This window comes from Durio zibethinus, chromosome 14 (assembly GCF_047325235.1).
Source record: "Durio zibethinus cultivar Kanyao isolate XHJ-2024 chromosome 14, ASM4732523v1, whole genome shotgun sequence".
NCBI lineage: Eukaryota > Viridiplantae > Streptophyta > Magnoliopsida > Malvales > Malvaceae > Durio > Durio zibethinus.
Genome location: NC_143175.1, coordinates 23,396,817 through 23,409,223, shown reverse-complemented (window position 1 = coordinate 23,409,223; position 12,407 = coordinate 23,396,817). Strand labels below are relative to the sequence as shown.

At 34.6% G+C, this 12,407-nt stretch overlaps 2 protein-coding genes across 5 annotated transcripts; both read left to right on the top strand.

Moving 5' to 3' along the window:
* The first annotated feature begins 1,075 nt into the window (after positions 1-1,075).
* LOC111295544 (uncharacterized) lies at positions 1,076-5,242 on the top strand. Of its 4 annotated transcripts, XR_016327789.1 has the most exons (4): positions 1,077-1,884; positions 2,821-3,046; positions 3,162-3,253; positions 4,704-5,242. XR_016327789.1 is itself a non-coding variant. In XM_022889073.2 (2 exons), the coding sequence occupies exons 1-2, from the start codon at positions 1,178-1,180 to the stop codon at positions 2,484-2,486; spliced, it is 834 nt and encodes a 277-aa protein (XP_022744808.2). In that variant the 5' UTR covers positions 1,076-1,177; the 3' UTR covers positions 2,487-2,809. The 4 variants fall into 4 exon arrangements, 2 of the variants coding, with proteins under 2 accessions (XP_022744808.2, XP_022744811.2); XR_016327788.1 differs by having other exon boundaries at positions 2,821-3,253; XM_022889073.2 differs by lacking the exons at positions 2,821-3,046; positions 3,162-3,253; positions 4,704-5,242 and adding an exon at positions 2,360-2,809 and having other exon boundaries at positions 1,076-1,884.
* A 1,618-nt stretch (positions 5,243-6,860) lies between these two features.
* LOC111294544 (protein SELF-PRUNING-like) lies at positions 6,861-8,746 on the top strand. Its single transcript, XM_022887908.2, has 4 exons — positions 6,861-7,457; positions 7,558-7,619; positions 8,171-8,211; positions 8,338-8,746. The coding sequence occupies exons 1-4, from the start codon at positions 7,260-7,262 to the stop codon at positions 8,553-8,555; spliced, it is 519 nt and encodes a 172-aa protein (XP_022743643.2). The 5' UTR covers positions 6,861-7,259; the 3' UTR covers positions 8,556-8,746.
* Positions 8,747-12,407: the final 3,661 nt, after the last annotated feature.

Sequence of the window (12,407 nt, the reverse complement as noted above, 5' to 3'; positions counted from 1 at the left end):
AAAGATCCACAACCAAAACTTTTTTTATCTTTATCTTTGGCAAGTCACTAAATCCACTAAAATATTGACCCATTTGTCCTTGAATCTGTTTGCTTCCCCTAACTCTTGGGAAAGGACCTCTCACTATGTCATCTAGTATAATAACTTCAATCTTTGAGAAACTTAGTTCTAAAAAAATCATGGGCTGATGTAAAAACCAAAAACAATGAGTTTTTTATTTACTAACACATTCATCGTACATTGTGAAAGCTGAAGCCCATTGAACAATTAGGCGGGAGAAGAAAAATGGTTTATTACATAACCCCATTGTGAAACCCTAAACCCTATTACCTGAGTGAGAAAGCAAATTGTTTGCGAAGCAAGCTACAATCTGAACGGTGATCCATACATAAAAAGAAAAGGTGACCAGAGGCGGAGTTCTACAATGAGCAAATTGTATGCATTGGCTTCAAAATCAAAGTTAAACTGATTTAAGATGCGTGCAATAATAAAAATGCCAAAGCCCTTTTAAGTTCTGATTTGTGAGAAAATATACAGAGAGGTTCCACCGAATCCTCTGTTTGGCTGCTGAGAAAAAAAGTAGGAACAAGAAAAAAAAAACAATACCATTCCATTTTAATTTTTGAAAGAAATTCGTTATTGCACTATCTATAAAAGGCTGGCAAATCGATGAGTTTCAACATAATAGCGGGTTTTGTTATAAATAGTTTAATTGTTGGACATTTACACGTAATTTTTTGAAAGAACAAGAAACACCTGACATGTAAAAATTTTTTATGAAAATTTTAATTTTAAATATTAAAACTTAATACTAGCATTTACGCAGTAAAATGTGAAAACAAAATTTCAATTAGAAATGTATATAAAATATGTATATGAATCTGAGAGACTGAGACAAAAAAAATTTTATTTTAAAATTTTATAACATCATATATTATTTAAAAAAATTAAAGTGATTGAAATTCATCCCAATCATTATCGTTTTTTAAAGTTATTTTAAAAGTACCCTTCAATTCAAACGAATAGTAAAAAATACCAATCAATTCACCGCCCAATATCAGCCGTTAAGAAGGCCAAAAAATGGAATTAGCTCAAGATTCTCGGGGGAAATAAGAAAAGGTGACTCTCTCGCTTAATAGTTAACACCCACAAAAGAATCGCAGTAGCTTTAACAAAAATGACCAAAGAATTTACTGTGCCACCGGTGGTCTTTCCCTCCGGCGGTGGAGTCAACCCCACTGTTGGAAACATAAACCAACGCCGAGTCCCAACGGCTCCGTTCCAACCCTCACGCCCTCCATCCTCCTCCGCCATGCCCTTCATGTCCTTCGATATTGGTTCCGCTGCGTCATCAACCGGATCCTTCGGCGGCACAATCTCCACGTCAGCAGCATCCGGATCCGCCTCATTCGAAGACGAAGAGCCCCTCCTCGACGAACTGGGCATCCACCCGGACCAAATCTGGCACAAAACAAGATCCATTCTCAACCCCTTCCGTGTCAACCCGATGAGCCATAAAGACTCGGACCTATCTGGCCCAATTTTCCTCTACTTGTCCCTCTGCTTATTCCAACTACTAGCTGGCAAGATCCAATTCGGCGTAATCCTCGGCTGGATCGTCGTCTCCTCGATTTTCCTCTACATCGTTTTCAACATGTTAGCGGGGCGCAACGGCAACCTAGATCTGCATACGTGTACTAGCGTGGTTGGTTATTGTATGTTACCGGTGGTGATCTTATCAGCGGCATCGCTTTTTATTCCGCTGGGGAGCAGTGTCCCTAGGTACGCAATGGCGGGGGTTTTTGTTTTGTGGGCCACTAGGGCTTGCACCAATTTAATGGTGGCGCTTGCTGATGGAGGTGAAGAACATCGTGGCCTTATCGCGTACGCTTGTTTCTTGATCTACACTTTGTTTTCGCTTCTTGTTATATTTTAATTGAAGCTGATTTTTTTCTTATTTTATCCTTTTGAGAGTTAGGTTTTCAGTGGATGATATCAATAGAAAAAGGGTTTCTTTTTGAATTCCGATATCTAGAATGTTGAATTGAACTAAACCTTTACAGAATTGCGCTTTTTTTTTTTTTTTGCTTATAATTGCTTATTATAACGTGGTATACTCTTTCATTCTGAACATGAAGCATATGAACTTATTTGCATGAATTGAAATAGGCTTTTACCTTCATTATTATCTGTTCGCCTGAATATTTCCTTTAATTCATGATCAAACTATTCCTATTCTCGATATCCTCTCTTTTATGGTTCTGTTTTATTGGATACTATCTTGTTTGAGGTGATCCGGTCAACCAGACTGTCAGGGTTATCCATACTCTTCAAGAAAACTATTTATTCGTTCATGCAGGCAGAGTATTCATTTAGCCAGGAGAAAACGTACTTCTTCGACCTTAGGGAAGATTGTTTTTTGCTGTGCGACCTTGGTTGTCTTGAGAATGACGCTTTTTATATCTTTTTCCAGTTTTAGAAGCTAGTTGAGTTTACTTTTGGAGAGGCTTGGAGATTTGAAGAGCTCTGTGCTCTATGCATGTAGTAAAACTTTCTGTTTTATAAAGGGCTGAATATTGAATTATTGGTTTTAGCTTAATTGGTTGGTGTCAAGGCTAGTAGGCTGCTCAACTTGAAGCCCTTGAGAATTGGAGATGTAGGTGCACTTTGAGATCTACAGTCTGTACGTTATTGCTTGAATTTACATCTTGCTTATCTCTATCATGAGATGCTTTCACAATACTCTCACAGGTTTTGGATCTTGGGTATGTGAAATTATCGACTAGGGCTGTAACTAAGCCTGTAAATGTTTTGAATCAGAAATAAGATGATGGACAGGATGATGCTCTATTTTATTTTTTGGAGGATGTAAGATTGCGGGTTTCTATCGTAGGCATTGGGCTGAATAGCACAACTTCTAATGGTTCCCTTCAGAACTCTTGTTCGGTTTCTATCATAGGCATCTCTTGTTCAGTATATGCTCTGCACCAACGGGATTACACCTGCAAGCTGCAACTTTACCTTTTTAACTGCAGTATTACTAGAGGTGAGATGTGTAAATATGTGATTACTATTTCAATTTTCCCTCAATCTTGCGGAACGAAAATCCCTTCCCCCACCTCCCCCCTTTTTGATAGGTGATCTCGGTTTATATTCGGCAGTTTATAGCATCAACGGTTCCTAGAGTCTGTAGCAGTCAGTCAAAACTTCATTAAGCACAATTATGGGGATGAAGACAAAGGTTCATGTCATGGTAAGTGACGTCCTCGTTTATAAAAACCTAGTTTATCATGATATATAAACAAGTCACAACCCACTTTGATGGATTTTTTTTTGTTTTTTTGAGCTGCTAAGTTTATTTGTATGGATATAGTAAAAAGATGGTTTTTTTTTTCTTATAATTTTTTTTCAAGAAATTCAACTTTCCAGTGTTACCTCTGAACTCCAAAACTTGTTTGTTTTTGGAGGCAACTAGTCAATTCAAGATTTTATTGGATCGGAGTCCATGATATTTTTACACTGTAGTTTTTTACCTATGCGGTGCCAAACTTGATCCTATTCAAAACTTTATGTCCACAAATGACATAGATGCTGCTAGGGGTCATTGCAGTGTCACCTGGTCGGATCTGTTTTGATGTAGAAACTATCAAATATCAATTCCTTTTACTTGCAATTGGACCCATTCCCTTTGGGTCTTGCTCCTAACTTGGTGCCAAGCTATGGCAATCTCTTTTTAATCTTTCCATTTCCAATTAGTTGAAATCATTTACAGAAAAAGCCTTTGCCTTGCCTGGATATCTTGCCATGGTATTGGTTTGTGTTTTATTATCAAGAAACAGGCATGTTTCTCTTAAGAGTCTAAACCATTTCAGATGCAGCTTCCAAATAGCTCTTTCTTTTTTTCTTTTTTTCAATTCAAAAAAAAAAAAAAAGGTGCAAATATCTTATGTTTGGGTGGGGGTAGCTAGGTCTACTTCTCGATGACTCTTCAGTGAAAAGTTTACGTTGAGGATTTGGTCTTAATTAGAACTGAGTATTAATATTACCATTTCCTCTGAAGCTAACTAATATATGTGTATGTAGTTTTAGAGCTGTGGTTTCCTTTAAGAAATGGCTACTCTCAGGTAACTAATGTCTAATGTACTTTTTTGTTACCTATCATCTATTAGTTTGGGATACGATGATGAGATCATACGATTTGACTTTTCTGAACTTTCAAATTCCACCATTCTGTTTCAGCGTAGGAATTCCTATCCTATGAATGGGGACAAAATTCTCTTTGTTTTTTCACCGTCCTAGAGCGAGAGAGAGGTTGGAATTTGAATAATCTGTAAAAAATACAAAAAAGTTTTTTTTTTAAATTTTTATAATTACTTTTGCATCTACAAAAATACCTTAAATGGTTGGTGTTGACTTGAACCAACCACAAATTTTATATGCTAACTGGCGGCTTTTTTTTTCCCCCTTTTGCTATAACTGCTGATTATTGAGATTTTTTTCAGTTCATCTGGATTTTAATAATAGAATCATCAGGCAAGTGGCTTAGTTATATGATGAATACGTTAACATTGTATTTGGATCTGTTAAAAGGAGGGTTGAATACGTATGATCATGGCATTTGAAAAGCAACCTACAAATCCGAATTGATTTTGATTGGTGTGAGTTGGTTGCTTTTTGACCAAAATTTTGTTAATTTGTTGCAGAGCCTTCTACTTACTATCTTTCTTTCCGCTCCACGACACAAAAACCACCACATATTTATTCAAACACTCGTAAAAACGTACCACAAAACAACCTGAAGGTGTCACGGTCCGTGCACAGCTCCCGCCACGTGACAAAAGCAATGGCTTCTGCTATCAAAGCAGAAATTTCATAACATGGATATAGAGGAAGCAGCAACCACACCCTGAGTCTAACAGAGATGGAAGAAAGAAGAAGAAGAAGAAGAAGAAGAGCTCTTGGAGGTCAATCTCGAAGCAGTTAACAGTATCCTCTACCCCATTACTGGGAAGCATTTTCCCTTTTTTTTCCCTGGTGAGGTGATGTTTGTGTTTTGTGATTGTTTCAAAGTTCCATTGAGCTTGACCTTCGCCAAGTGCCATTTTGTTCCCAAATTGGTCAGACCTTCTCGATAACATTTGGGCTATGTGGGGCTGTGACTACTGCCTAGCACTGTTTAGTGTTTACGATTTTCAGATTCAGCCATGAGGCTCTTGTCCAAACAAAGAAGATTCATCATTCACCTCATTGGCAATCCAAAATTAATTGATTGAATTTTTTAAAATATAAGAAAAAAGAAGGAAATCAGAAGGAGGAGAAAAAGGAGTGGTCATCAATGATTCAATTTGCTTAACCAACAATTAGACTGCAGTATCCTTACACCTAGAGACTTACAGTAACAACTGCAAATTTAGTGGAGAAGAAAGCATCAATCAGTACAGTTTACGTTGTACAACGACAAACAATGAAAGAACAGAAAAAGAAAAGCAAAAAAAAAAAAAAGAACACTCTTCTCTCTCTCTCTATCTTGTGTGATTGATATCTAGCGAAACTCACCTCTTCCTGGTACATGCATTTGCATGCTGCTGGCTGGTTGAGTACAGCCAATGGGATTCGTTTATGCAAATGCAAAGTAGGTGTCGATAGAAGCTGATGAGTTATTTTTAAATACACGATATTATGTTATTAATGTCTGCTAAGTACTTGTAGGTTTTGGGACTTATTAGATTCATTCTCCCGTCGTTGAACCCTTCGATTGGGGCCTAAACGGCATTGGCATTTCACTGACTATCATCATTGAATGGGGCTTTACTTCAAGGAGCAATTAATTTTCGCAATATGCTACTAAAATTATATAAATAATTATCAAAATTATGTTATAAGTTGCCATTATAGTATTAAAAGTTATCAAATAAAAAATTATCAAATATTATCAAAATTATATAAAATATTATTAAAATTGTATTAAGAGTTATTAAAATTATATCAAAAGTTATTAAATTATACAAAGAGTTATCAAAATTATATCAAAGATTATCAAAATTTTATCAAATGTGACCAAAATTGTATTAAAGGTTATCAAAATTGTATCTAAAGTTATAAAATTATATCAAAGGTTATGGAAATAAAAATTATATTAAATGATACCAAAATTATATCATATGTTATTAAAATGATATCTAAAGTTATGAAGATTATCAAAGATTTTTAAAACCATATCATAAGTTACCAACTTATATCAAAATTACATTAAAAATTATTAAAATTGCATCTAAGCTAACTAAAATTAGTTACCAAAATTATACTATAAATTACTAAAATTGTTTTAAAAATTATCAAAATTAAATATTTGAATTTTAAACAAAAAGACGAAACATGGCGTATGACCATGTTTTTGGCTTTCTAGTTATGGAAAATCCACCATCTTTTTCACCTGGCCAACTTGGAACTTCTGTGAATTTCTTTATAACTTTGAAATGACCTCGGTGCACTACCACTCATTGGCTCATGCTGCCTGCCTGGTCATTAGTATGTGGGTGGAGTTCCTTTATGCTTCTCTTCCCAAAGAATCTCTCTGAAAATGTTAAAAAGTTGTTCTAAAATGTGCATCTGTAATATTGGGAAGATTCTGTGAAATCAAAAGCATTTAACAATTATTTAGGATCTTTTCATTTGCCTTAAATGAAAAAGCTGAGTTTCCATCATCAGGCTCTTGTTAATATACAGGCACAGAACTTCCAAATATTTTGCAGAGTCGTACTTTATGTTTTAAAGGAAAGCGAGATGACAGCTTGCATAGTAAGGACCCACTTTCCATGGTTGTTTATAATTCATTTCTGGCCTTACTACTGAAAAAAACATCTCTTCTCTTGAATGAAATGTCAATTAGCATAGAAACCAGCCAATCAAGAACCAATTCCAGGGTCCCCCAACTGAGAAATAAGCATGTAACTATGATTTAATAGAAAAGCACAGCGCACTAAGCTGTCTATAATTCATTTGTCACTCATTTCTTCTTTTATTTTTCCCATATAATTGTAAACTCTATACTCTTCGTCTCTAAAGCCTATAGCTAGATCTAGACAACTTACAGTGCTCTTTCAGAGGAGTTTCGTACACTATAAAAGGAGCTTCTGCTCACACACATATCCTCCAATAAGAAGCTCCGATCGAGTTGTCTTATATGCATATATAATCCCTCGATCAGGTGATCTTTTCTCTCTTTGTTTTAGTCCTCGGACTCTGAAACAGCTGGAACAATGTCAAGACCGGCAGAAGCTCTCATTGTTGGGAGAGTCATAGGAGAAGTTCTGGATTCTTTCACTCCAAGTATTAAAATGTCAGTCACTTTCAACAACAAGCAAGTCTTCAATGGACATGAGTTCTATCCTTCAACTGTTGCCACCAAACCTAGGGTAGAGATACAAGGAGGTGACATGAGAACTTTCTTCACTCTGGTAAATTACCGTCTTCATCTCTTTCTATCTTTTCCCAAGTTTCACCTTGGTCTACTGTTGAAATTGATATCTTGTTGAGCTGGTTTCTATTTTATTGCAGGTCATGACGGACCCAGATGCCCCTGGACCCAGTGATCCTTATTTGAGGGAGCACCTTCACTGGTACACCCCTACAGCCCTTAATAATTTACTAAAACAGTAGAACTTGTCAAAACCCTATATATGTTCTAGGGTTGATAGATCTCCCTTCATTCAATCAAACCAAACTTTTTCCTTAATTGTCTATTTAACAAGCAATTGCTTCATTAATTATATATAGTAGAATTGATCAGTCCACTCCATATGCCCATAAAAAAGTCAACTTTTGAGATATGTACCTTGATTAGAGCTAGGAGAGGGTTACCAAAGTGGCTCTAAATCCATTGTTTCCACTTTCCAACACCACCATAGCTTCAATATTAATCCTGGACCTAATCTAATGTTGAAAAGCAAAGCTTTGATCGATTAATAATTAAGGTAATAACAACCATAAACTTATGGTCATGTCATGTCTTTATTATAATCAGTAGTAATTTCTTCGAGTTTAGTCAAATGAAAGTTAATAAGTTCAACTCTGTAAGAATCAAGTGATCTGCATGCATTAATAAGAGAGCTTACCAATTGGAAAAGCTAAAAAAATAGCGGACAGTTTCATTGATCTGACCACTTTACAGGATAGTGACGGACATCCCAGGCACAACAGATGCGACATTTGGTATGTTTTTCCGTGTAATTAAGAACTATCTTGGACAAGTTAAGAAAGATAAAAAGTACTGATCTTCTCTTCCTTATTTTTTTTCCCCTCTTCTCTTTCTGGTTTATGGGGTTTTGGATTAAACAGGAAGGGAGGTGGTGAGCTATGAAATCCCAAGGCCAAATATAGGGATCCACAGATTTGTGTTTGTTCTTTTCAAGCAGAAACGTAGACAGATAATAACGTCACCTTCTTCAAGGGATAACTTCAGCACCCGAAATTTTGCTGCTGAGAACGATCTTGACCTCCCTGTTGCTGCTGTTTATTTCAATGCTCAAAGAGAAACAGCTGCAAGAAGGCGCTAATGAACCTGTACAAGTCAAAACTCAACAAAAACAAGTTCCATTTCAATTGAAAAAAAAAAAAGAAAACGTGTGGTAGTTTCTCCTTTTTTTTTTTTTTTTAGTCTAAGAATACAGGCTTGTAGCAGTACGGATCTAAATAACTTGCTGCAGAGATCCTCCTTTGAATCTCTGCCATGGTTTGATGTCTATTATTTAACTAAGTGTTGAAACTGATAAGTTTTTGGTACATAAACTGAATGTCTAAATCTACAACTTGTGAATTATTCACCTGTTTTTGTCAGTGTAATTTGTGATGCCTGCTTGGGTAGAGTACTTTACCAACAGAAGAATCATTGGTGTTATCGTGACACAAATCGCCCTCGGTAAACTGTTTTTTTTCTCTTATTTCAGCTCATGGATGTTTTCGTTTCATAGGATTAATATTTTGGTTCAAGAAAAAAAGGGGATTTTGTTCACCATATTAAGGAACAAGAAGATGGTAAAAATGCAGATTAAACTCTAAAGCTTCTCCATGGCTATAACAACCTAGGTGAATCCTCCCGAAAGAATAAAGATGATCATATAATTCATGTTTTTCAGACTTCGACAAATTGTAGTAAAAAAATTAGAAATAAAAGTAAAAAAAAAAAAAGGCTTATAAATGATTACCAGTAGGAAAAAGTGCTTCAAATGCTGCCATTGGCATCACATCAAACTAGTTAAATCGTTTTCTATATAAATAGCTGTCACACTTCTGTAAAATAAAATGTTTCTGACTTTATTTCAAACTCGGGATATATATATATATATATATATCCCATTTTTGCATCCTTGTTCATGTTTTTTTTTTCTTTTTTACTACTATTTTTAGTGGGAGTAATTTCTTTTGTTTGCTAGTAGTTCTACACTGGGATATATAGTTTGTTTTTTTCATATAGGAAATTAATTATTTAGGTATTCAAGTTAAACCAACAAGAAAGAAAAATATATCAAAGAAAAAAATTCATGAATTGTCTAATCTTGATGATCATAATTAAATGTATATACATACAAACATATATATAATTTTTTTGTAATTGTCAACATTAAATGTACATGCTTCTTTCTTCTTATATACAAAATGTTGACGTATATACTTATTTAGCAACTCAAAAAAATAGATTAATCAATGGTAAAATAAAAATTAAGGTAAATCAAATGTTATAGAGTTGGCTTATATGTTTGTCTTAAATTGTGCCTCCTCTCCTTTTTAATTTCTTTTAGCATGCACGTTGTTTCCTACCCCAAAAGTCACTACTGAACTTTTTGAATTGTTTCATGTTCTGTTGTCTGTCTTTATCTGTTGGGCTTCACCTTAGAATCGGGCTATTAGTGGCAGGAAAATGACTCAAGCCCTGGCCCCCTAGCTCAAAGGGTAACGATGTAATTTTAATATTTTTTTCTGACATGAATTGCAAAGTGCACTTGGCCCACACTAATTTTACATTTTGGTCCATTAATTTTCTGAAGCCCAAAGACCCAAAGCTATGTTTAAATTAAAAAAAAAAAAGAAACCTTATTTGAAGGTATAATTTCTGATCTATTCTTATTTTGTAGTTTAGTTTAAAATTAGTAAAATTGTACAATTCTTTTCAATCATCAAATAAAAATAATAATGAATAAAAAAACTTTATTTGAAAAATTCTTCAGGAATTCTTAAAAAAATTATGTGGTTGTGGTCGGTTAATGGTGGTTCTTTGAAGTGGCATTCTGTGGCGGTTGTAGTGGCTTGCAATAATGCAGATGGTGAAAATTCAATTTCTCTTTGTGCATCTGTTCGGTTGATCTATGTCTATAACAAGTTGATTCGCTGCACTAATAACTATCAATTGATTCTTTCTTTTTCTTGTTTTTCACACTCTTAGAATTTTTATAATTGGTTTTTGAACGTTATTCTTTGCTATTGCTGCCATCATAATCTTGTCTGTTCTCTCCTCAGGCATTAGTAAGACAGCAAGGCGAATATGAGTCCATGCATCGTGACCTGATAATTGGATTGGGAACATGGGAATTCTCTCTCAAGGGTCTGGACAACCCATTTCCGAATAATGAGGGCTCTGTGCACCTGTGTCATGGAGATGAGGATGTGCTGGTGCCTGTTACATTGCAACGCTACATTGCCCAACAACTCCCATGGATTCACTACCATGAACTAACCAATGATGGACATACGTTTCGACTTGCTGGTGGGATGTCGGATAATATCGTAAAGACACTTTTGGTTGGAGAGAACTAGCTGCATTTATAGGTTTTGTCCCTTATCCCATTACCCTCCACTATAAGTTATTACCAAAATTGATGTCTGCAACCTCGTCAGGGTTGAAGGTACAATTTTATGTCTGAAACGCAAAGGTTGTATTCATTCAGTTTTAAGAGACAGAAAAAAAGGAGGGTGGGATTGAGGTACTGCAGTTTCTAAAATATCCTTGTCCTGACAGTATGTCCAATTCTTGAAATTTTAAACAATCTAGTAGCACTTTTGTACTCACTAATACATTTGTAACTTATTGGCCAAAAAAAAAAAACATTTATAACTTGTTAATACATTATACATTTGCGTTTGTCAAACAATTTTCAATTTTGGCTGGTTGATCTCAAATATTATCATAGCATTACATGCTTTGCCAATACTATCTGTGGATGTAAAGAAAGGATAGTTTATACAGAATCAAAATAGAACTAGTTTTTCACAAAAGGAAAGATAATAAAGTAAAAAAAAAAAAAATTGATAGAACTGATCAATTATGAATATGGATGATAGAAATGATCAATTATCAGAACATATGTGTAGGATAGCGATGTTAGTAAGGCTAGATTCATCATGCATATGGTACAAGCATGTAAGGTTTACGTTGACTGGGTTAATTTCTTTCCATCTTCATATGATTTATCTGGACAGCTAGTCTGTTTCGCCTAGCTGTACCTTTTATGAGATCTGTTACCATAGAGTTGCTCTAAAAATGCTTTAAAGAAAAGCTAAATTAACGTTTGGCAAATTTAATATAATACATAAGTGCTGTATTAAAACTCAACACCAATGTGTAGGATAATGTCATTCAATATTACCAGGATCAATAATTTTGGAGTTGATTCCCCAAAAACTGAAATATTTACTAGTATTGGAGATTAAAGTTGGTTGTTTTGCTCTTTATAGGTTGTTGTATTTAAGATAGGCAGCTTAACCCGTCGATCCGACCTAACTTGATCTCATAAGATCGTTTTTCTTTTAAATCAAGTTTTGGAGTCAAGTCGGATAATATTAAAAAAATCAGGATTGAGTCAAGTTGGATTCGAGTTTTAAGCAAACCCAACTCGATTCGACCCGATATTATATAAAAATTATTATTAATTAATTAATTATATATATAATTATATATTTATTTTTATATTTAAAAAATAATATTTTATTAATTTTGAATCGAATTGGATCAGATATAATTTATATAATATTGAGTCAAGTTGGGTTCGAATATGAAAAAAATAAAAATTCTTTTGATCGAGTTAGGTTTGAGAGAAACAAAAGCTCACCTCGACACGATCCGTTATCATTCCTTGTTGTATTAATTGTGAAGTAACTATGATTCAATAGCATTCGGCTAGTTGTTTATATTTTCTAAAGTTTTTCTTTTGCAACTACAGCTGAATAGTCCTCTGCAACAATGATGGCATCTCAGCACACTTTGCTGCATTTTGTCGCCATTGCAATGATACCATCACATTCTCTTATCCCCCACATTTTAGAATAAAGCATAGAGATTCATACTATTTTGTTATTCTTCGAGGAAACTGATCTTTTTTTTATACCAAAATACATAGGGGAATGTTAGTGATTTA